Genomic DNA, 22,429 nt, shown 5'->3' on the forward strand with positions numbered 1-22,429 from the left:
CTGGGGGACCGTAAGAGAGTCACTGGCCACCTTCGGATATAGGGCATCTTTACATTAAGGGGGAATCACATTGCTTACCCAGGGCATTTGTGCTTTGTGCTTTTTGGCATGATTATTATGGGCTGCGTTACACGGACAAAGAGGGGCGACCACATGGTTTGAATTTAATACTTCCTCTCTGATCACTTCCATTGGGACAGCGCCATCTAATGGTGGAAGATCCCGCTTTCTCCCCAGCTATTACTACTTTAAAAGTGGTTCTTTTCATGGCAGGATTTCTAAAGCATACTGCAGGAGAGATCCTGGTTGTTCACAACATCATGTAAATGACCTGCAAACTTCCATGAGTAACCAATCATGACCATACAATAAACTAGAACTTTGCATGCAAAAGGTTTGTTTATTGCATTTCTATCCCATTTTTTTCCTCCTCGAGGAACCCAAGGTGGCATACATAATCCTCCTCTTCTCCATTTTTATCCTCACAACAACAACCCTGTGAGGTAGGTTGGGCTGAGAGTTTGTGACTGACCCAAAGTCACCCAGCGAGCTTCATGTCCGAGTGGGGACTACAACCCGGATCTCCTGACTCCCAGTCCAAGACTCTAGCCACTACACCACACTGCCTCTCAGGCTCAGGCTCTGCTTTCTCCAATTAAAAAAAAAGGATCAGGTAACAGGTGATGGAAAGACACTGGCCAGGGATGATGAGAGTAGAGACCAACAATATCCACAGCTTCCCCACTCTTGGGCTACATGGACAAATAGCCTGGCCTGGTATAAAGGCAGAACCTTTTGCAAGCAAAGCATGGGTTATGACCTTTGAGTGATGGTGCCTCGACAACAAGGTTGCCCCCCCCTCCACTGCTCCCCCCTTGTAGACTCACCTGCGACTCGTAGGGCAGAAAAGCAATGTTGATTTCCGTGAGGGTTTTGATGACTTTCGCCGCACGGGATTTGACCAGCTCGTTGAACAAGGAATCGGGGCAAGCTGAAAAGGGTGAAGAGCACCCGTTGCAGTCAGACAGCAGATCCAAAACCATGTGGATGCCCCAAAGAGGCCAATAAGACATGAGAGCTCTCCTTTTCTCATTCATTCCCTCACTCACTCACTCACACAAAAGGATCAATGTAGGGAGAGAAAGAAACATGAAGAACAGTGAACCGTGGCTGGTCGTTAAGGAAAGTCTTGCTGGAACAACAACGTTTTCAGGAGGCACCGAAAGGAGTACAAAGTTGGCGCCTGCCTGACCTCCAGAGGCAGGGAATTCCAAAGGAGGGGGGCCACCACGCTGAAGGCTCTTCCCCTGGTGGATTCCAATCGGAGGATGGGTCTATGTGGAACCACCAGGAGCAGGCCATCGGATGACCTCAATCACCGGGCAGGTTGGTAGGGGATAAATCAGGGATGTGGAACTCCAACTCTTATCATTCCTGAACATTGGCCATTGTGATTGGGGCTTCCGGGAGTTGGAGACCAATGACGTCTGGAGGGCCAAAGGTTCCCCATCCCTGCTTTAAATTATAACACAGGGAGGAAGGAAGTTTCCAGCATACTTACAGTCTGTGAAGAAGACGTGGGCAGCTCGGTACTTGGCATTTGGGGGTTCCTTGAAGTCACCGATGAGAGACTCGACAGACTATGAGGAAGAACAGGAGGAGGAGGAGGAGGAGGAGGAGGAGGAAGTAGAGGAGGTGGAGAAGGCAGAGGAGGAGGAGGAAGAGGAGGAGGAGGAGGAGAAGGCAGAGGAGGAGGAGAAGGCAGAGGAGGAGAAGGTGGAGAAGGAGAAGGTAGAGGAGGTGGTGGTGGAGGAGGAGGAGGAATAATTTCAGTTTGTTATCAGCCACAATAAGATCGAGGTGGAAATGAGTCATTTAAACAGTTTTCCAAATTATTTCTTCCTTCCTTTCTGGATGCTTAGAGAATAGTTCTGCCCAGTGGTCCAAGTTCTAACTAAGCACCATCATGGGAATGCTAGGGGTGTGGGGAGAGGATTTTCTCCAAGATTGCTTAGCGAGGTGTGGGTTTTTTTGGCTTTCTCCTCCCCCATCCATGACCTACTGCCAGATTCTCACAGCTCAGCTCACTTACAACACTTAAATTCACTTTCCCATCTCCAACCTTGTATTTGTTTCCACGTCAGTGAGTGTGTGTGTGTGTGTGTGTGTGTGTGTGTGTGTATGCGTGCGCGTGTGTGTGTGTGTAAAAAAGGCCACGTGCACATAAACGCATAGGTGCTTTCATGCACATTTTTCCAAATGCATTTTTGAAAGCAATTCTTCCCCAAGAGAACTCATTTTTGTACACTATTTTCACCCATGCATGCATTTTTATAGATTTTTTATAAAAATCAAAAGAACTACATCGCAAAATTTAGGGAAAGTGTGGATATCGAAGTGTAACTGCATCACAGTTCGCGTACTGGTGTGGGCAGCGTAGATTAGGTCAGCTCACATTAGAAGGCAAACAGGACAAATGTATCCTTTGATTCCCCAGTCCCAAAGTACAACTCTACTGGTTATAGGGCGTAAGGGACCCCCCACCCCCAATCTGCCCTATGGAATTGCATTCTTCAGCCTATGAATCTCATTAGTTCTTCGCACCACACTGCATTCTGGAAACCTATAAATCACGGAGAGGGAACTCCAACTCATATCGTTCCTGAACTTTAGCCATGCTGGTTGGGGCTTATGAGAGTTGGAGTCCAACGACATGCTCCAGATGTTTTGGACTTCAACTCCTATCAACTGAAGGCAACTTGTCCAATGATCAGGAATGCTGTGAGTTTAGTCCGAAACATCTGGAGGGCACCAGGTCGGGGAAGACTGGAATAAAGGGTTTCTAAGGACATAGCACAGTGGTTGAGAAAGGGCCCAAAGAACTGGTCCCACATTCAGTCTGCCGTATCCCTGGTTAAAAGGATCATAGGTAGTTGGACCATTTCACCTGCTATCTTGGGGAAGTCTTCCCAGTCAGATCACGCACGGCAAAGCTAGGAGGAGCGATTGATTTGGTTAAAGGCAGCTCCATGTTGTTAAATGGACCAGGGACAGGATATCTGAACGACCACCTCCTCCCATACTTTGCAATCATAGAATCATAGAACAGTAGAGTTGGAAGGGGCCTACAAGGCCATCGAGTCCAACCTCCTGCTCAATGCAGGAATCCACCCTAAAGCATCCCTGACAGATGGTTGTCCAGCTGCAACTTGAAGTGGGAGAGTGTGGGAGAGTGTGGGAGAGCCCACCACCTCCCTAGGTCACTGGTTCCAGTGTCATACAGCTCCAACAGTCAGGACTTTTTTTCCTGATGTCCAGCCGGAATCTGCTATCTTCCTGTAACCTGAGCCCGTTATTCCATGTCCTGCACTCTGGGAGGATCGAGAAGAGATCCTGGCCCTCCTCTGTGTGACAACCTTTTAAGTATTTGAAGAGTCCTCTCATGTCTCCCCTCAGCCTTCTCCTCTCCAGGCTAAACATGCCCAGTTCTTTCAGTCTCTCTTCATAGGGCTTTGTCTCCAGACCCCTGATCATCCTCGTTGCCCTCCTCTGAACACGCTCCAGCTTGTCTGCGTCCGTCTTAAATTGTGGAGCCCAGAACTGGCCACAATACTCAATCTTCATCAGCGTTCTTGTTGTAGGTCCCACTTAGCTCGCCAAGTGCTGCTGTGCCGGACCTTTTCCGGGGCCTCCAGAAAGTGCGTGACTCCCCGGGCATACCATTTCTGGAGGCCCCCGGAATGCGCACTTTGCTTCCCTCCTTCCCCATCCACCAATCATGGCCTTAAAGGCCCTCTAAAAACCTTGGGACCAACTCATATCCACCCACGTTCACAATTCCGTTTAGGCAAGAAGCCTACCTTCTCTGACGGAGTGATGAGGTACACGGCCTCCAAGCTCGGCAGTGGCTCTCGGCGCTTATTGATGTCCTCCACAACTGGAAAAGGAAACACACACAAACATGAGGCAATGGAGCAGAGTGAACACCCAACAAGGTTGCCACCTTGGCAACCCCAAAGCCACCGGTCATTAGCTCTCGCTCTGGTCTGGAGATCAATGGACTACGATTTTACCAGTCTGGGTGGGGAATTAGCTTTGCCCCATTGCTCACCTCTCTCTCTATTTATTTATTTATTTATAATATTTATATACTGCTCCCCAATGAAAAATTTCAGAGCGGTGTACAAGGTAAAAGGAAAATAAAAACAGGGGGGAAAACCAGTTAAAACAAAATTTAAAAGAAGCAAAAACAGAAATCCAAGGCTGCATGTTAAAGAAAGGCTTCTTGGAATAAAGATGTTTTCAGGAGGCGCCGAAAGGAGTACAAGGTTGGCGCCTCCTGACCTCCAGAGGCAGGGAGTTCCACAGGAGGGGGGCCACCACACTGAAGGCTCTTCTCCTGGTGGATTCCAATCGGAGGATGGATCTATGTGGAACCACCAGGAGCAGGCCCTCGGATGACCTCAGTGACCGGGCAGGTGGGTAAGGGAGAAGGCGCTCTCTCTCTCAGGTATCCTGGCCCCAAGTTGTTTAGGGCTTTGTACACAAGTACAAGAACCTTCGACCTGGCCCGGGAGCGAATAGACAGCCAGTGCAGTTCCCTCAGCAGAGGAGTTACATGCTGGAAAGGGGCAGCTTCGGACAACAGCCGAGCTGCAGCATTCTGCACTAGCTCCAGCTTCCGGAGCAGCTTCAAGGGCAGCCCCACATAGAGCGTGTTGCAGTAATCCAATCTATAGCCAGAGCTAGAGGCTGATGGGAGTTACTGGGGCTCTGTCTTATTAAGGGGATTACCTTACCTGCCAGAAAGCAGGGCGACATCTTTGGGGATTTCCCCGAAGGTGGAGAAATTAAGAGACAAAGGCCCTTTCTAAACCTCACGGCATTCTGGGAAGGAGGGGGAGGATCTCACAATATTCTGATCGTGAGATCCTCCCCTTTGACCACATGCGAGCGTGACATCCCGGGAGGAAGGAGGGATGTCACGCCCACCATTTTCTTTTTTACCCCTGAAGATGAGCGTACTTGCGTTCCTATGAAACGTAAGTTTTTTTTAAAAAGACAACACCCACCAGTCCTGCTCCCCCTCCCCACCCCTGATGGGCACGAAGTGGCTGAAGAGCTCCATGCCCGTTTACTCGCGAGGAGGCAGAACAAAGCCAGGATGGGCGCCCACAGAACCTCCTGCGGTCTCGGGATTCGTCCCAAGTCTGCAGGAAGAATCGGGCTTTCCCAGGGGTTATTTATCCATGGGAAAACCCGTGCTCATCTCCCCCTGCCCAGGGGAGTCCCAGTGTGTCATTTAGACCCACAGGGACTTGGCTGTAACCAGCCCGGATTTTCAGGTTGGTGTAGAAACAGCCAGAGTGTCAAACAAAATGTGATTTTTAACACATAGTTAAGTGATGCGTAGCTGTTTTCCCTTTAACCGACTGCCAACACAGAGGTTGAAGGGAAGCCAGCCAGCCAACCAGGTCAGCGGTATGATAGGGAGGGGTGGGCTTTAATCCTTTGCCCTCTGCTGAAGTCCCAATGAGTCCCAATGCACCTATTTTCCTTGGGAGGGGAAGGTCCCGTTGGAGAGCGTGGGAGTTTCCGGCTCCAATGCAAATAGCAGATGCAGAGGGCTGAATCCGGACTGGAAACGCAGTGGGTGGCAAAGGGTTAAAGGCTGCCCCCCTACCCCCACATTACAGCCTTGATCTGGCTCTCCCCCACACTGGCCCAACTTGCACACATGGGCTAATAGTTTAAAAATAAACCCATAGTGACACAATACCAAGTTACACCTAGTTTGGCCCAGAAATCATAGAATCATAGAATAGTAGAGTTGGAAGGAGCCTGTAAGGCCATCGAGTCCAACCCCTTGCTCAAAGCAGGAATCCACCTTAAAGCATCCCTGACAGAGGGTTGTCCAGCTGCCTCTTGAAGGCCTCTAGTGTGGGAGAGGCCACAACCTCCCCAGGTCACTGGTTCCATTGTCGTACTGCTCTAACAATCAGGAAGTTTTTCCTGATGTCCAGCCAGAATCTGGCTTCCTGTCACTTGAGCCCGTTATTCCGTGTCCTGCACTCTGGGAGGATCGAGAAGAGATCCTGGCCCTCCTCTGTGTGACCACCTTTTAAGTATTTGAAGAGTGCTCTCATGTCTCCCCTCAATCTTCTCTTCTCCAAGCTATAACTCTGTGGATGTAAGTGGAGTGGGGGCGGGGGAGATCCCAAATGCTACACTCACTTGTTATCCCCTCCGTCATGATGTCGGTCATTTTACAGCAGGAAGACAGCATACGCATGCTGAGCTGATCTACCACCAGCACCTGAAAAAGACGAGGAGAAAGAGACAAAGGATCACACAAAACTGTCCCACGTTAGACTTGGTGCTTAGACCGAACCTCCCCAAGACGGACTTCCCCCCACGATGCTCTCCAGATATTTTGGACTACAGTTCCCAGCACTCCTGACAATTGGCTGGGCTGGCAGTGGCCGATGGAAGCCAAAGTCCAAAACATCTGGAGAGCACATCTGGAGAGCACGAACGATTTTGAGGGAATTTGGGAACAGTTCCTAATATTTGTGTTTTCTAAGGGAAGTGGGAAACCGCCAACAGAAGAAACTATGAGATTTTGGAAACAGGAATAAGATCCCGAGGTGGGGGGTGCACTTTTAGGTTAAGTATGATTATGTTATAAAGATTAAGCGAGAATATATGATATTAATGTGATTCAACATTAATGTATTTTGTTGTTTTTCTTTTAATTGTATTGATGTATGTTTAAGTATTGAAAAATAAAAATATTATTAAAAAATAGAAATGAAATCATCATCATCATCATCTGATGAAGCCTCTTACCTTCCATTCTCCCTTCTTCTTCACTTTCTTTATCACATCCGCCATAATTTCTGTAAAAAATAAAGGGGGGTGGGAATTAGAAAAAGAAATCATTCCACAGCTTCTTTGCAGCCCCATGGTGGGATCCATCTTCCTCCCATTCTTTCACCTCATTGACACAGCTTCCTCTCAAAATAGGGTGGCCATGTGTCATGCTATACAAAGGACAGTCCTCTTTTCAAGGGCACTCAGAAGAGAGTCCCTTCTTTGAAGGTGCCCTCTCTTCGAAAGTCTGTCCAGTTCCAAGTCTAGTTTAACGGTAAAAAATGACATGGGAAGGAGGAACAGGAAATTGGCCATCTACAGTTAGCACCTGGACAGCAGGCACTCAGGAGGTCACCTGGCTGCAGACTTCACCATTATTAGCCCTATAATGGTTGAAGTTGGTTAACATGAGTGACTCCGGATTCCCCAAAAAATGCTTCTTAGAGCAACTGCAATCTTTGTCTCAAAGCTGTTGGGCAAATTCAGTCAGTACGATACTCTATCATCACGGGATTAATGAGGAGCGGTAAAGCAGCAGTTTCTGCAGCTGAAACTCTCCCCACGGCCTGAGTTCGATCCCAGCGGAAGCTGGTTTCAGGCAGCCGGCTCGGGTCAACTCAGCCTTCCATCCTCCCAAGGTCGGTAAAATGAGTACCCAGCTAGCTGGGGGAAAGGTAATAATGGCTGGGGAAGGCAACGGCAAACCACCCCGCTATAAGGCCTGCCAAGAAAATGTCAGCAAAAGCTGGCGTCCCTCCAAGAGTCAGTAATGACTCAGTGTTGCACGAGAGGTTCCTTTCCTTTCCTTCTTCCAAATTATTCCTCTAATAGAGTTAAACAACTTATTAAAGAAAAAAAAATATCTTGATTCCAAATGGCGAGACCTTCATTTACTTTCCCAAATGGCATATTCCTCCTGGTACTCTACATTTAGAACATCTTTTGGGTTGGAGCAGTACTTTATCAACCTCACGTTGGCTCCACTCCGAAAAGCATTCACAGCTTTGCGGTTTCAGTCTATGCCCTCTTCCTATTTAAAGGGAAGATTTAATAACATCCCGGTGCATCACAGACTCTGCATCTGTGAGTCAGGGGAAGTGGAGGACATTCAACATTATCTGTTGTGATGCCCTATATATACATCCCCCAGGCAAAAAAAATTCTCGATTACATTCTTTGTTATCTTTCTGACTAATCTTCTCTTGAGCAAATCTGTATATTGCTGGCTGGCAATAATGTATTTATTACTGTCCTGGTTGCAAAATTCGCCTTAGCTGCAAGTAAGTTGAGAGTTCAGCACTAAGACTCCCAACAAGTTTCAAAATCGTGAGCTGGAGATTTCATTCCGGTACATGTACTGATCTAGTTCCCCTCCTGTGAGTTCTTAATGTATGTTAAAGTTATTTTTATCTTTATATTCCATCTGTGTACATTATTTTTATTTTACTTTAAATTATCTATTTTTAACTTATTTATTTTAGCTTATCTTTTTCCTCGTTTTTATGATGTCGAATTGTGATGGCTTATGGCTTTCAGCAATAAAGATTTAGAATCATAGAATAGCAGAGTTGGAAGGGGCCTACAAGGCCATCAAGTCCAACCCCCTGCTCAATGCAGGAATCCACCCTAAAGCATCCCTGACAGATGGTTGTCCAGCTGCCTCTTGAATGACTCTAGTGTGGGAGAGCCCACAACCTCCCTTGGTAACTGATTCCATTGTCACACTGCTCTAACAGTCAGGAAGTTTTTCCTGATGTCCAGCCGGAATCTGGCTTCCTTTAACTTGAGCCCGTTATTCCGTGTCCTGCACTCTGGGAGGATCGAGAAGAGATCCTGGCCTTCCTCTGTGTGACAACCTTTCAAGTATTTGAAGAGTGCTATCATGTCTTCCCTCAATCTTCTCTTCTCCAGGCTAAACATGCCCAGTTCTTTCAGCCTCTCCTCATAGGGCTTTGTTTCTAGACTCCTGATCATCCTGGTTGCCCTCTTCTGAACATGCTCCAGCTTGTCTGCATCCTTCTTGAATTGTGGAGCCCAGAACTGGACACAATACTCTAGATGAGGCCTAACCAGGGCCGAATAGAGAGGAACCAGTACCTCACGTGATTTGGAAGCTATACTTCTATTGATGTAGCCCAAAATAGCAATTGCCTTTCTTGCAGCCATATCGCACTGTTGGCCCATATTCAGCTTGCGATCTACAACAATCCAAGATCCTTTTCATTCATTCCCCATTATCTTGAGATGTACTATATTTCTGTTTAAATGACATCGTAGTTTTTGTGAACCTCCCAGAGAGCTTCGACTATTGGGCAGTATAGGAATGCAACACATAAAAAAAAAATAAACAATTCTCTAAAATTTCATCTATACCTATCAATTACCACATACAAGTCATACGCAAAGTGGCATTCTCTGGGAAGGTAGGAAACGGAATAGAGTACCTTAAAAGAGGGCACAGCTAGGTGGCTGGCACCCAGGAGCACACCACACTGCAAGATTCTGTTTGTAAATACAAAAGCCATCCTGCCTGCATGGGTCTGATCCAGGTTTTTAAACCACGATTTTAGGCAGCACTTAAACTAAATTGTCCTGGTACGGACAATACTGGGAAATGTGATTTAACATATCAGGATTCTTCACTCAAGCCAGAACGCAAGAACTGAAGCATTGGTGGGAGAACCTCATTGCTCATTCCCTCTCCAACTAACCAAGATGCAGTCGAGGAGCAGTGTTATGTCTGAACCAGGCCAACAGTAAGGGATGGTGGGAGTTGCAGTTGAACATCTGGAGGACCACATATTCACCATCCCTGACTGGGTTTGGCTGACTCGATAACCCATGATGGGTTACATAATGCCACAATGAGTTATTTCACCAACCGTGGATTATCATGCTATGTGGCTGGATTTTTTCATAGGATCATAGAATAGTAGACTTGGAAAGGGCCTATGAGGCCATTGAGTCCAACCCCCTGCTCAATGCAGGAATCCACCCTAAAGCATACCTGACCAATGGCTGTCCAGCTGCCTCTTGAATGCCTCTAGTGTGGGAGAGCCTACCATCTCCCAAAGTAATTGGTTCCATTATCGCACTGATCTAACAGTCAGGAAGTTTTTTCTGATGTCCAGCCGGAATCTGGCTGCCTGTAACTTGAGCCCATTATTCCATGTCCTGCACTCTGGGATGATCGATAAGAGATCATAGAGTAGAAGAGTTGGAAGGGGCCTATAAGGCCATCGAGTCCAACCCCCTGCTCAATGCAGTTATCCACCTTAAAGCATCCCTGACCAATGGCTGTCCAGCTGCCTCTTGAAGGCCTCTAGTGTGGGAGAGCCCACCACCTCCCTAGGTCATTGGTTCCATTGTCATACTGCTCTAACAGTCAGGAAATGTTCTCCAAAATAACCCAAGTGAATAACCAAAGATGTGCCGAGTGGATTATTTAAACCATTGTTGGTTATCATGTTGTATGGGTTGGTTACTTTTGAAGGCTAGAGTTGCTAAGCAACAGTGTTCAAAATGGTGGCGGCCGCTCTACTTGACCCAGCAGAACTCTATTTTCTGAAGCAAGGGATGATGGGATATAAGCAGGAGGACTGAGAGGAGGAGGGAGGGCAGAGGACAAGTTAGTCAATGCACTGTGGTTTAATAATCCACTCACAGTCGCTTATAACCATCTCACGGTTGGTTATTTCTCTGGTCGTATAGGGCGCACCCATAAAATAACCAAGTGTACATGCAAAATGGCAAGTCTTTACCCAAAAGTTAAAAATCTAAAGGACAATGAGAGGTCAAAAATAATTAGATGGACAGAATTCTAGGAATAACCGACATTAAGAAAGGGAAGGGGGAAAGAGACGAAAACTGGAAGAATGAATCCACAGTACAGCATGGCCAGAGTCAACATGGCTGCATCATTTACGTTGAGTTCACCTGAAGTTGAAGCCAACACACTACTCTCTCCTCCTTGGAAAAAAAAACCTCTAATCTGATACATGGAGATAGACACGGGTGCCGCATTTAGAAACTAGAACTGGGTGGCTCCGAGCGACTCCTTGTAATCCAAAGCAAATCTCATTTTGCATCTCCATTTATGGACGGATTACGTAAGTAGAGGTGAACAACACCACTACGCTTGGCCTCCGTACACTGAACTCACTCTCTACGTCCACCTTCTGGGTCGGGGCGGGGCAGTCTTCAGTAGGGTGCCCCAGCAAGGGCTGAGGTCCTTCCGGGTGGACCTTTAATGGTACATAGCAGAATTTTAAAGTGGGCCCAGATGTCATCCATCTTCCATGTGTAGCCCTCACATATTTCTCCACCCCACACACTTTCTCCATCTTCTTCCTTACCAGAAAAATAAAATCTGTGGCAGGCGAAAAGACGGAATGGCACATTGGCTTTTGATGGGCAGTGCTGAGATCTCTTCAACTGGAAACACAAGTTTCCATATGACATTGGTTTCTGCAAAATTGCATTTGGAAATGTCCCTCTGGAGATGACATATAAATCCATATAAATACTTTTAGGAAGATCCACAAAGAGGATAATGCATTCCCAATAACTCCTGTTCTTCCCAGATCTTTCCAGAAGAATCCACAAAGATAATCAATTAATATGTTATTAGTTGAGGTAAGGGAATGCGTTTAGCTTAAACAATAAATAAATACTTGTTACCATGGTTTTCAATGTTGCTTTTAGTTTTTTACTAGGTTTTTATTCGATAACTGTTTTATTTTATTTTTATTTTATTTTTTGTACAGCAAAAGAACATCAGAAGTGCCCTGCTGGATCAGACCAAGGGTCCATCTAGTCCAGCACTCTGTCCACACAGCGGCCAAACAGCTGTCATCCAAAAATCAACAAAACAGGACATGGTGCAACAGCACCCTCCCACCCATGTTCCCCAGCAACTGGTGCACGCAGACTTACTGCCTCGAATACTGGAGATAGCACACAACCTTCAGGGCTAGTAGCAATTGATAGCTGTCTCCTCCAGGAATTTATCCAACCTCCTTTGAAAGCCATCCAAATGGGTGGCCATCACTACATCTTGTGGTAGTGAGTTCCATAGTTTAACTCCGCACTGTGTGAAGAAGTCCTTCCTTTTAATAAGAACATCCCATTGGAAGTTCTTAGAAAAATGGCAGAGAAATACCACAAATGAATAAATAATCTCTCCCCACGCTCCAAACAATACTCATAAGGTTTTTGGGGATCATTCTAAACTCTTCTTGTAGAGGCCAACGTCAACCCAGAAGAGGCCCAGTCGGTCTCTTCCACAACAATGGCACCACCACAGCCATAGTTTCGGGGCTACCGCAGCTGTAACTTGACCTCCACGGCTTTCACCTCAGTAAACTTCCTCAGCCTCCACAGGAAGAGCAAAGCATTTTGGTATCATTGTTAAAAACGTCCCGTAGTGTTTCTTTCAACAAATGACTTCTCAGACAAAAGGAGGAAGTCCTTCTGCTCTGCCTTGCAGGCAGGAGCGTCGGGCATTTCCAGGAACACCACGTCGCAAACCTTCTGCTTGCTTCATCAGGCACAGCAAGAGAAATACCAGGGCCTGTAGCGTGCACAGATCCCCGCCTGGCACCCTAGACCGATTAAGCAATGAAAGAATCATAGAATAGTAGAGTTGGAAGGGGCCTACAAGGCCATTGAGTCCAACGCCCTGCTCAACGCAGGAATCAATGTACATGGGGTTCCCAGGTTGTCACCCTTCCAGAAACTGACCAGGCTTAGAGCCACTTAGCTTCATCAACGTTGCAGCATCCCATGGGCCTTCACAAAACCTACCACTATAGATGGCTCATTCCTGGTTCAGCAGCTCTCATGTATTAAGATGGTGCTAGGAACTGGGCTGCAGCTCTTGCAAAATCTGCTCTATGGTTCAGTGGTAGACCACTGGCTTTGGATGCAGGAGGACACAGGTTCAATTGCTGGTGTCTCCAGTTAAAGGTGAGCCTCGTGTGGCGCAAAGTGGTAAAGCAGCAGTTTCTGCAGCTGAAACTCTCCCCACGGCCTGAGTTCGATCCCAGCGGAACCTGGTTTCAGGCAGCCGGCTCCGGTTGACTCAGACTTCCATCCTCCCGAAGTCGGTAAAATGAGTTCCCAGTTAGCTGGGGAAAAGGTAATCATGGCCGGGGAAGGCAACAGCGAACCACCCCGCTATAAGGCCTGCCAAGAAAACGTCAGCGAAAGCTGGCGTCCCTCCAAGAGTCAGAAATGACTCAGTGCTTGCACGAGAGGTTCCTTTCCTTTTCCAGTTAAAGGTACAAGGTGAGGGAGAAGAACCTTCTCTCTCTCTCTCTGTGAGAGCCACTCCAGCTGGAGAAGACAAATAAGCGGACAAATAGTCTGGCCCGATGCAAGACAATGATGGACAGATCGTCAGATGTTTTGGACTTCAACACCCAGAAGCCCCTGCCAACATGGCCAGCAGTCAGGAAAGCTGGGAGCTGATCGATTTTGTATGCAGCCCTGAAGTCACACCCATCTCCTGTCTCCTTTGCCATCCCCATCAGCAGTCCTTCATTCCTTCCATTTTCATCCCACCTGCTCCAAAAAATGGCTCAAGGTAACAGGTGCAAGATTCCCTACCTCCTACTTTTATCTTCACAACAATCTTGCGAGGTAGGTTAGGCCAAGAGTTTGCAACTGGCCGAAAGTCACCCAGTAAGCTTACAAGGCTGTGGGGATTTGAACGGTGGTCTGCCCCCCCTCCCCTTCATCCCTCTCTCAGGCAAAACCTTCCCCAACCAGGGCCTCTGCTGGTGTGTTGACAACTCTCATGAACCCCAGCCAGATGTTGGAGCCCAAGTCTAATACAACTGGACGGCACCACCAAGTTGAGAAAGACAATTCGAACCATTGTCCAGGCTAGCCAGAGGTGACGGACGGACTTAAAGGGAACTAGCTGGCATTGGGAGTCGAACGCAGGCAACTTTATGCAGTTTGCATCAAGGTGCCTTTGTGACAAAACTGGGATGGAGCTCCTTCTTGGGAGTTGAATATCCTGCCACTCCCCTGGGCACAACGGGACCCCAGTCTCTCATTCCGACCACAGACGAACGGATCCTGCAGCCAGATGACTGCCCGGGACCCTGCGTTCTCCTCCTAGGATGCCAGTTCCCAGCTGTTCATTCCTTACGCAGGAAGATATTTTTCTGAGACCAAGCATAGACTGGATGGAAGCCAAAATCAACAAGAGAGCCAAGCTGGAGATGGGCGGGGAGGAGGCATGGCCGGTTTCCTAGGATAGCGGGCCACCAAACAGGAACGGACGCCCAGCTGATGAACAGATGGCTTGGTCAGGCAGGCGGGCGGGCCGCCTCCTCTGTGACCCAGCTTCCTAAGCACAGAGTTAGCGGCGTCCTTGTCCTGCAAGCCTCCTTGAGGCAGCCCGGGCGGGGTGGTATGGCGGGGGTGGTATACGCTTTCACGTTATCCCGTGCCCTTGGCCACAATCAAATAAAACAGGGCAACGTGAGAACTTCAGGGAGGAGCTGCTTGCCTACTTCTGCATCGCAGCCACGTCCTACTTGATCACCTAGGGCGATCAATCTCTTCCCTACCACCACCTGGCGAGTAAGACAGAGGCATCACCTGCAGCAATCTTTCTCTGAGCTAGAGGTGAGTGGGGTGGGGGAGGGAGAGAGGAAGGGAAAGGGAGAGAGGGGGACAGGGAGAGGAGACAGGGAGAGAGAGGGAAAGAGGGGAGAGGGAGAGGGGAAGAGAGGAGGGAGAGGGAGAGCAGGAGAAGAGGAGAGGAGGGAGAGAGAAGGAGGAAGGGAGAGACAGGAGGAAGGGAGAGTGGGGAGAGGGAGAGGGGAAGAGAGGGGGAGAGAGGGGAGGGGGAGAGCAGGAGAAGGGGAGGGAGGGAGAGAGAGGGAGAGAGAGGGGGAGAGGAGGGGGAGAGGGAAGGAGGAAGGGAGAGACAGGAGGAAGGGAGAGACGGGAGGGGAGAGAGGGGAGGGGGAGAGCAGGAGAAGGGGAGAGAGGGAGAGAGGGAGTAGAGGAGGGAGAGAGGGGGAGAGGGGGAAAGGGGGAGGGGAGAGACGGGAGGGGGAGAGCAGGAGAAGGGGAGAGAGGGAGGGAGAGAGAGGGAGAGAGAGAGGGAGAGAGGGAGAGAGGGAGGGGGGGAGAGAAATATATCCTGGAGAAAATCCAATGCAGCAATCCCCTCACTAAGGAAGGCCAGCCAGGAGAAGAGGCACGCGGAAGAGGCACACGGAAACACAGCCTGGCTTCCTAGGCTGGGAGTAGCATGACAGCAGTATTTCAACTCTCCTGCCCTGGTCCAGAAAGGGCATGAGAGGCGGACGCTTGTAACACTTCTCTGCAGGTGTTTTTTGGCAATGCAGAGAGACACGCTTGCAGGAGAAAGCCAGCAGGCAGGCGATTGATCTGAAAGGCTGTACGCATGAGGACGTTCCTGGCCATCCCAGGCCCCGCGTTCCTTCCCATCCCTTCTTCTCTGCAAGGAAAGGCAACCCGTGAATAAGACAGGCAAGGGAACTGTGGGACTTCTGGGTATCACATGTGTGACTATTCTGTAGATTTTATCAAGGGGCCAGGAATGGTCTACTGACTGCAATAAAATTGTTGTTGTTGTTGTTGTTGTTGGACTCTGGGTGTCCAGAAGGGCCAGAGCAACGGGAGCAGCGCCGGCAAAGTGACATCGGCGTGGGGACCCTGGTCCATCGGTGGCAGGCCGGGATGGGTTTATCCAGAAGGGCCAGCAGCCACGCTCCAAGAAGCCACGGCCAGGCAGCGGGGTCTTGTCCTCATTTCCATCAATGCCCACGACACGGCGTCACTCCGAGGGAGGTCATTTCCACGTCGCTTAAGAAGAGGAAATACATCACCAAAGGACAAAAGAGGTCCCACACTTGCACGTATCTTGCGCCTAATGTATTATCTAGCAATGCAAATTTAGAAATAACGGCTATAATTTAAAATAGAAATACGGCGGAAAAGACAGAGCAGGCGCCCTGCGTGGTGTGCTGCTCAGTCTGCTAACCAAATCGGGTAATGTCTGGGCTTCCCTTTCTGATGGTTTTTTTTTACCTTTAAACTGGGCCTGGACTGGACAGGCCTTCAAATAGAAGACTGCCTTCTGTAACAGAAGGCACCTGACCACCAGGGCATTATGGGAAAATAAAGACTGACTAGACCAAACTGCACAGGGGATGCAGGACGCTGGTGGGCCCCAGCGGCTGTCCAAGGAGAATAGGTGCTGGGGCCAGCCTTGGACAGGAAGTCAGACACTGGGCCGAGATAACAATCCCTAGAGGAAATGAGAGGTCAAATCAGCCTGTTCAATTCTTGAACAGCCAGTCAACTTCCTGACTGTTAGAGCAGTACGACAATGGAATTAGTTACCTAGGGAGGTTGTGGGCTCTCCCACGCTAGAGGCCTTCAAGAGGCAGCTGGACAACCGTCTGTCAGGGATGCTTTAGGGTGGATTCCTGTATTGAGCAGGGGGTTGGACTCAATGGCCTTACAGACCCCTTCCAACTCTACTAGTCTATGATCTATCCTTTTTGATGTTGCAGGGTGAAATAGGAGTCCGGAGGCTTTCTGGAGTGGATGGTGCTGAAGGTCTGAAGGGACAGAGCAGGGACGTCAAATGCTTTTCCATCAAGGGCAGCGTCCCCCCTTGGGAGCCATGTACCAGCAGGGGGCGGGACCAGAGACAAAGGTGGGGGTGGCCAGATGGACATCAGGAAAGACTTCCTGACTGTTAGAGCACTATGACAATAAAACCATTGACCTAGGGAGGTCATGGGGTCTCCCACACGAGAGGCCTTCAAGATGCTTTAAGGTGGATTCCTGCATTGAGCAGGGGGTTGGACTCGATGGCCTTCTAGGCCCCTTCCAACTCTGCTATTCTATGATTCTATGATCTTCTCCTCCCAGTCTTTTCCAAGATGACTCTAAAGTATCTGTAAATCTGGCCACTGGGAGTCAAAACCCATTGTACAAAGACTCTCAGACATGCTACGTCTTTGCGTGTACTACGTTTGGTTCCAGGGTGCTTTTTGAAGCTAGCCCTCCAGGGTGGATTCTTGCATTGAGCAGGGGGTTGGACTCGATGGCCTTCTAGGCCCCTTCCAACTCTACAATTCTATGACTCCATGAGACACAGAGCTGCACCTTTTACAAGACATGCATCTTTTAAGAGCCACAGCAGCCTTGGTGCCAGTACACAGACCACAGGGACATGCAAGCTTTTACCTTTCAGCCTTGACCAGCATAACTAATGGAAAGGGATGGCAGCATTTATAGCCCAAAACACCTGAAGGACAACAATAATAATGATAATAATAATTATTATTATCATTTCTTACCCGCCTCTCCCTTTGGATCGAGGCGGGGAACAACATTAGAACAGGAATCAATACATCTTAAAAAATCATGATTTTACACTGATCTGGGTAGGCCTGCCGGAAAAGGCTAGTCTTTAAAGCGGCCTTAAAATCACACAGAGAGTTAATTTTACGAATCTACTCCGGCAGGCCGTTCCACAATCTGGGGGTGACAGAAGAAAAGGTCCTCTGGGAAACTGATGTCAGCCTAGTTTTAGCTGACTGAAGTAAGTTCACCCCAGAGGACCTGAGTGTGCGGGGCGGATTGTACGGGAGAAGGCGATCCCGCAGGTAACCTGGACCCAAACCATTTAGGGCTTTAAAGGTAATGACCAACACTTCGTACTTTGCCCAAAAACTAATTGGCAGCCAGTGGAGTGATTTCAACGTTGGGGTAATATGCTCACCCCTAGATGTACCGGTGACCAACCTGGCTGCTATATTAGGGCCAGATCTACACCAAGCAGGCGTTAACACCGTGAAAGTGGTTTGAAAATGGTATATGGAGTGTGTCGAGGGCCAAAACAGTTGTCAATATCATTATAAACCATTATAAAGCAGCTGCCCACCTCTGGCTTGCGAACTATGACAGACAGGAGACCAGCAGAATAGTTAGGGGAGTTATGGAACAGTATGGGGGGGGGGGGTGCTGTGGGGTTTCCCAGGGTCAGGCTGATTGATTTGTCAGGGGATAGGTAAAAGGATGCAAAGGACTGGAAAAACTAGAGTCAACCCCCCTAGACATCATAGAAGGGATCATGGAGGTCACCCCCCATGCAAACAGATGCTCCGATTTGGTTCTTAGGGGTCGGGATAAAACTATGGACTTGTCCATTCCCATTTTTAAAAAAAGAACCATCCATAACAGCCCAAGCAGAGGGTCTTAAGAGGCAGACCTTTCGGGACAAGCGTGTAGAAATCATGGGGGTAAGAGAGAGAAAAGGGGCAGATCCAGTTCCACTGCAGCAAACATGATCTGGCCCCATCAGCCATCTCCCCTGCAGCATTGCTGGTCCTCCCAGCTGCACTGCAGCAACGCTCAAAACCTCCGTTTTTGCTTTCAGCTCAGGAGTGCCTAATAAAAAAAAACCGAAGCAAAGAGGGACGGAGGTTCCACAGGGATGAAGACAGGAGCTCTTGGCCTGGAAATTGCGAGGGGGGGGGGGGTTTCCTTTAAAGACCTTATACATACACTATGGTGACTGGTGGGTACTGAAAATAAACGCCCTCCAATTACTGATTTTTTTTAAGGTTTGAAAGGATCCCTCGCCTCGCCTCGCCACCCCACCACACACACACACACACACACACACACACACACACACTTTAAAAAAACTGCAAAAAGTCACCTTCGCAAAAGGAGGAAAAATAGCTTGACCTTGGGAGGAGGAGGAGGAAGAGGAGATCGAGAGCAACCTGATATTGGATCAATAACAGACAACACAACGGCCGGCCCTACTGTTTGGCAGAGTGAGCTGGCAGCTGCCTCGGGCAGCCGATGCTATGGGGTAGGGAGTGCCTATAACGGAATGGAGGATAGAGCTGTAGTGTCACGTGATGCGGCCTGTGCCCCATAAGCTATCCTGATGTCCATCCCAACTCCCTCCAGTTATTTGCTTTCCCCTCCAACAGACATTCAGCATTCTGTAGCCGCCGAGCATTGAACTATTTGGGGTGTGGGGTGACCCCCTGGACATCTATCTATAAAGGTTTTTTTTAGGGCTGTGCAGCCACCTCCCGTTCCGCCTCGGGGTTGCCCGACCCACCTCGGTGCCTAAGCCGAGCCGCGATTCAGGCCCTCCGAGGCGACTCGGACTTTTCCCACACCCCAACACCGACTAGTCTCCTTACCTACTGCCTCCGGTGCCATCTTGGTTCTGGCGGCTTCCGGTGCCGCCATCGGAAACGACCACAAGTAGGCCGCGTGATTTTAAGATCACGCAAGTAGGCCACCGTAGTTTGTGACCATAGAGGTACTAATCACAGCAGAGGCCGCGCAATATCTTAAAATCTCATGGCCTACTCCCTTTCATTTCTGGCAGCAGCACTGGAAGCCACCAGAACCAAGATGACGACAGAGACAGCAGGTAAGGAGACTGGGGTGGGGCGGCTCCGAAGCACCCCGAAGCTTTGGAGCCAGTTGGCTTCAGCCCACCTCGCCCTTCACCTGAACCACCTCAGATCAGTGATTCGGAGGTCCGAATCACCCCGATCCGCTTCGGATTCAGATCCGGTGCACAGCCCTAGTTTTTTAAGAATATATGTTTGCACACTTCACAGTTCCTTGACAATAGCTCCCTCTTGTTTCTCGCTTACTGCCAAAACAGGACCATCCTGTCGGCACTGAACAGCAGAGTTCACTACTGGAAGGAGTCAGATGACGCAGATCTGCCCCAACGAATACCTTTCCTTTGGCGATCGGAGCACAAAAAAGCCTTGCATGGATGGTCTGCTTGCTCATTTTTAAGAATGTCGGCTTATTTACCAATGTACAGCTTGGGAAAGGATGATGTGGTAGAAGAAACAAGCACACGTGTACAGCAATGTCAGGTTATTCATCCTAAACTGCTGCTATGGAGCTGTACCATTTCAGGATGACATGCTTCAAACATTTTTTTTAAAAAAAAAAATGGGATCTGCAATGAAGTGTTGCAGCGTGGAGCGTCCTGTTCAGTGTTCCAATTAACCAGCCACGCCTCCCATTATAACACACCATTCCATTTCCCAGTATTTGGTGGCCGGTGAGCACGCTCAGCCTCATTGCACTGTTTTTTGGGGGTCCTTCACAAGGAGGGTTCCCCCCGAAATATTTTGGGGTTCCCCTGAACCTGCTGCTATCTCCCTCTTGTATCGGGATGGTGCCATTTTCGCTGTCCAAACAAAAGCACTCATGCCTGAGCAATGGGATTTGCTCAATGGCCTTATAGGCCCCTTCCAACTCTACTATTCTATGATTCAACACTGACAGCTGTGAGATTCAGGGTTAACCCAGGAAAAGGCAACCTGGTGCCCTCTAGATACCTTGGACTACAATTCAGATATTTGGGACTCAGTTGCCTACCCCAGCTTAATGTATCCCTACCTTAGAATCATAAACACATTCATTTTATAGATGCATATTGCTTACCCTCAAAGTCTTTAGGGTGGATTCCTGCATTGAGCAGGGGGTTAGACTCAATGGCCTTGTAGGCCCCTTCCAACTCTGCTATTCTATGATTCTATGGAAGGGTTGCCGTCTCCCCAGTTTTATTATGGAACGATTAAGGAGCTGCATACTATTATTAGCACCTATTGTATTTGTGACAACTTCGGGTTAAGCAATAATGTGTTGACTGATAGTGCATTTATCAATACAACATAGTGGGGCTGTGGACAGTCCTGCCCCGATTCCACTCGGAGACCTATTTGGGGCTTCCAAATTGGCTCCGATTCAAATTGGCCCAGGCCAAGCCTCTTCGGATTCGGTTCCGAATCTGAAGCAGGGGTGGCTGTTGAAGTTTCTCCCCCCCCAGCTGCTGGCCCCCACTCACCCACCCACCATTTCCAGCCATTGTAGTTTATACATCTATGTCAGGCCCATGAGGCAGCTGGGTGACTTGCTGGCATACACAGAGGTCTCAGGTAAGTCCCTCAGGTGGGCGAGTATAGTATAACATGGAGACCGTGGAAGCCTGTAGCGACAAAGAATGTTGATCCGTATACTCCATCAGAGATGGTGAAGGGTGTTTCGTAGTACTCTATTGCTTGTAGGCCTGTAAAGTATAGTCCTAGGAGAATTGTTAGGAAAAGAGCTTGAGTGGCCTCTTTATGTCCTTCTATGATTGAGTGATGGGCTCATGTGACAGTGACACCAGAGGCTAATAAGACTGCTGTATTTAGTAAGGGCACTTCGAAGGGGTTCAAGGCATGGACTCCGTTTGGGGGTCATTGACTGCCTAATTCTGGGGTTGGGGCAAGACTTGAGTGATAAAAGGCTCAAAAAAATCCGATAAAAAAGAATACTTCTGATACGATGAATAACAGTATTCCATATCGAAGTCCTGCTTGGACTTGGGTGGGTATGATGTCCTTAGAAAGTACTTTCTCGTGTGATATCCCGTCATCATTGAAATATTGTTAGTAGTATGAGAACCGGGCCTGTATTTATTAGAGTTGGATTGTTAAAATGAAATCATATTGCTAGTCCTGATGTGAGTAGGAGAGCTGCGATTGCTCCTGTTAGAGGTCAAGGGCTTGGGTTTACTATGTGAAAAGTTTTCTTGTATAATAGCAGCTGAGAGGAGAGGGGGATGGGACGAGCAGGACTTACCTGAGGCTTCTGTGCAAGCCAGCAAGCTGCCCAGCCTCCACTCTGCCCTGCCATAGATCTAGTGTTGTAAATTACAGTGGCCGAAGATGGCTATTTCTGGCCACCGTAGTTTACAACACTGGATCTACAGCAGGCAAAGGAGGCTGGGCGGCTCGCCGGTGTGTGAAGAAGCCTCAGGTAAGTGCTGAGGGCAAGCGGGCAAGGAGCAGCGGCTGGCCATTGTGCCAAATCAGCCCAAAGCGGTTCGGGTGCTTCTGGCCAAGGTAGCCAACCCCGTCCCGAACCAGATTCGGGCTGAATCGGCCTGCTTTGACCCAGTTTTGGGCTTCGGGACTGAGATGAAGCACAACCCTATTACAGAGTGTGAAAAAGGGCAGAAAGGGACAATTATTATTATTATTATTATTATTATTATTATTATTATTATATATTTATATAGCAGCTGAAGCAAGGAAGCTTGCAACATCTGGGACTGTTTAGCATACAGAAAAGGCAAACGAAAATCACGCTTCTGTTTTTGCTCACGGGCAAATTCAAACAGTTTAAAAAATTGATTAGAACTCGTACGATTAAGCGGCTAGGGCTTCTCTTAACCACCCTAATTCCTGTAGGTCTTATTTTGCCACCAGATTCACAACGCTGATCTGGAAAGCTTGCAGACCTCTCTTGAGAAACGGGTGGATCCCTTGGGAGGTCAGCGAGTGACACAGGACCCCCGCTCTTTCGCTATCAAAACCCTAATTATATTCCGGATCCGTGACTTCCGTTAACGCCGTTACTGGAATCATCATCCAGGAGGAAAGGAAAGGAACCGCTCGTGCAAGCACTGAGTCATTACTGACTCTTGGAGGGACACCAGCTTTCGCTG

General features: G+C 48.6%; 2 protein-coding genes across 3 annotated transcripts in view; both read right to left on the reverse strand.

Annotated features, from left to right (window-relative positions):
- The window catches only part of NIBAN2 (niban apoptosis regulator 2), a 413,466-nt gene that overhangs the window by 254,116 nt on the left and 136,921 nt on the right, over positions 1 to 22,429 (reverse strand). The gene's annotated exons all lie outside the window — the stretch shown is intronic.
- Positions 1 to 22,429, reverse strand: part of STXBP1 (syntaxin binding protein 1) — a 62,435-nt gene that overhangs the window by 28,359 nt on the left and 11,647 nt on the right. For both annotated transcript variants that reach the window (XM_063144781.1, XM_063144780.1), the window contains exons 2-6: positions 6,850 to 6,899; positions 6,235 to 6,316; positions 3,861 to 3,937; positions 1,562 to 1,640; positions 888 to 991 (exon numbers count right to left, since the gene is read on the reverse strand). In XM_063144781.1, coding sequence (XP_063000851.1) covers positions 888 to 991; positions 1,562 to 1,640; positions 3,861 to 3,937; positions 6,235 to 6,316; positions 6,850 to 6,899 — 392 coding nt within the window. The remainder of the gene's footprint in view (positions 1 to 887; positions 992 to 1,561; positions 1,641 to 3,860; positions 3,938 to 6,234; positions 6,317 to 6,849; positions 6,900 to 22,429) is intronic.

The sequence above is a fragment of the Elgaria multicarinata genome, chromosome 19 (genome assembly GCF_023053635.1).
Source record: "Elgaria multicarinata webbii isolate HBS135686 ecotype San Diego chromosome 19, rElgMul1.1.pri, whole genome shotgun sequence".
Taxonomy (NCBI): domain Eukaryota; kingdom Metazoa; phylum Chordata; class Lepidosauria; order Squamata; family Anguidae; genus Elgaria; species Elgaria multicarinata.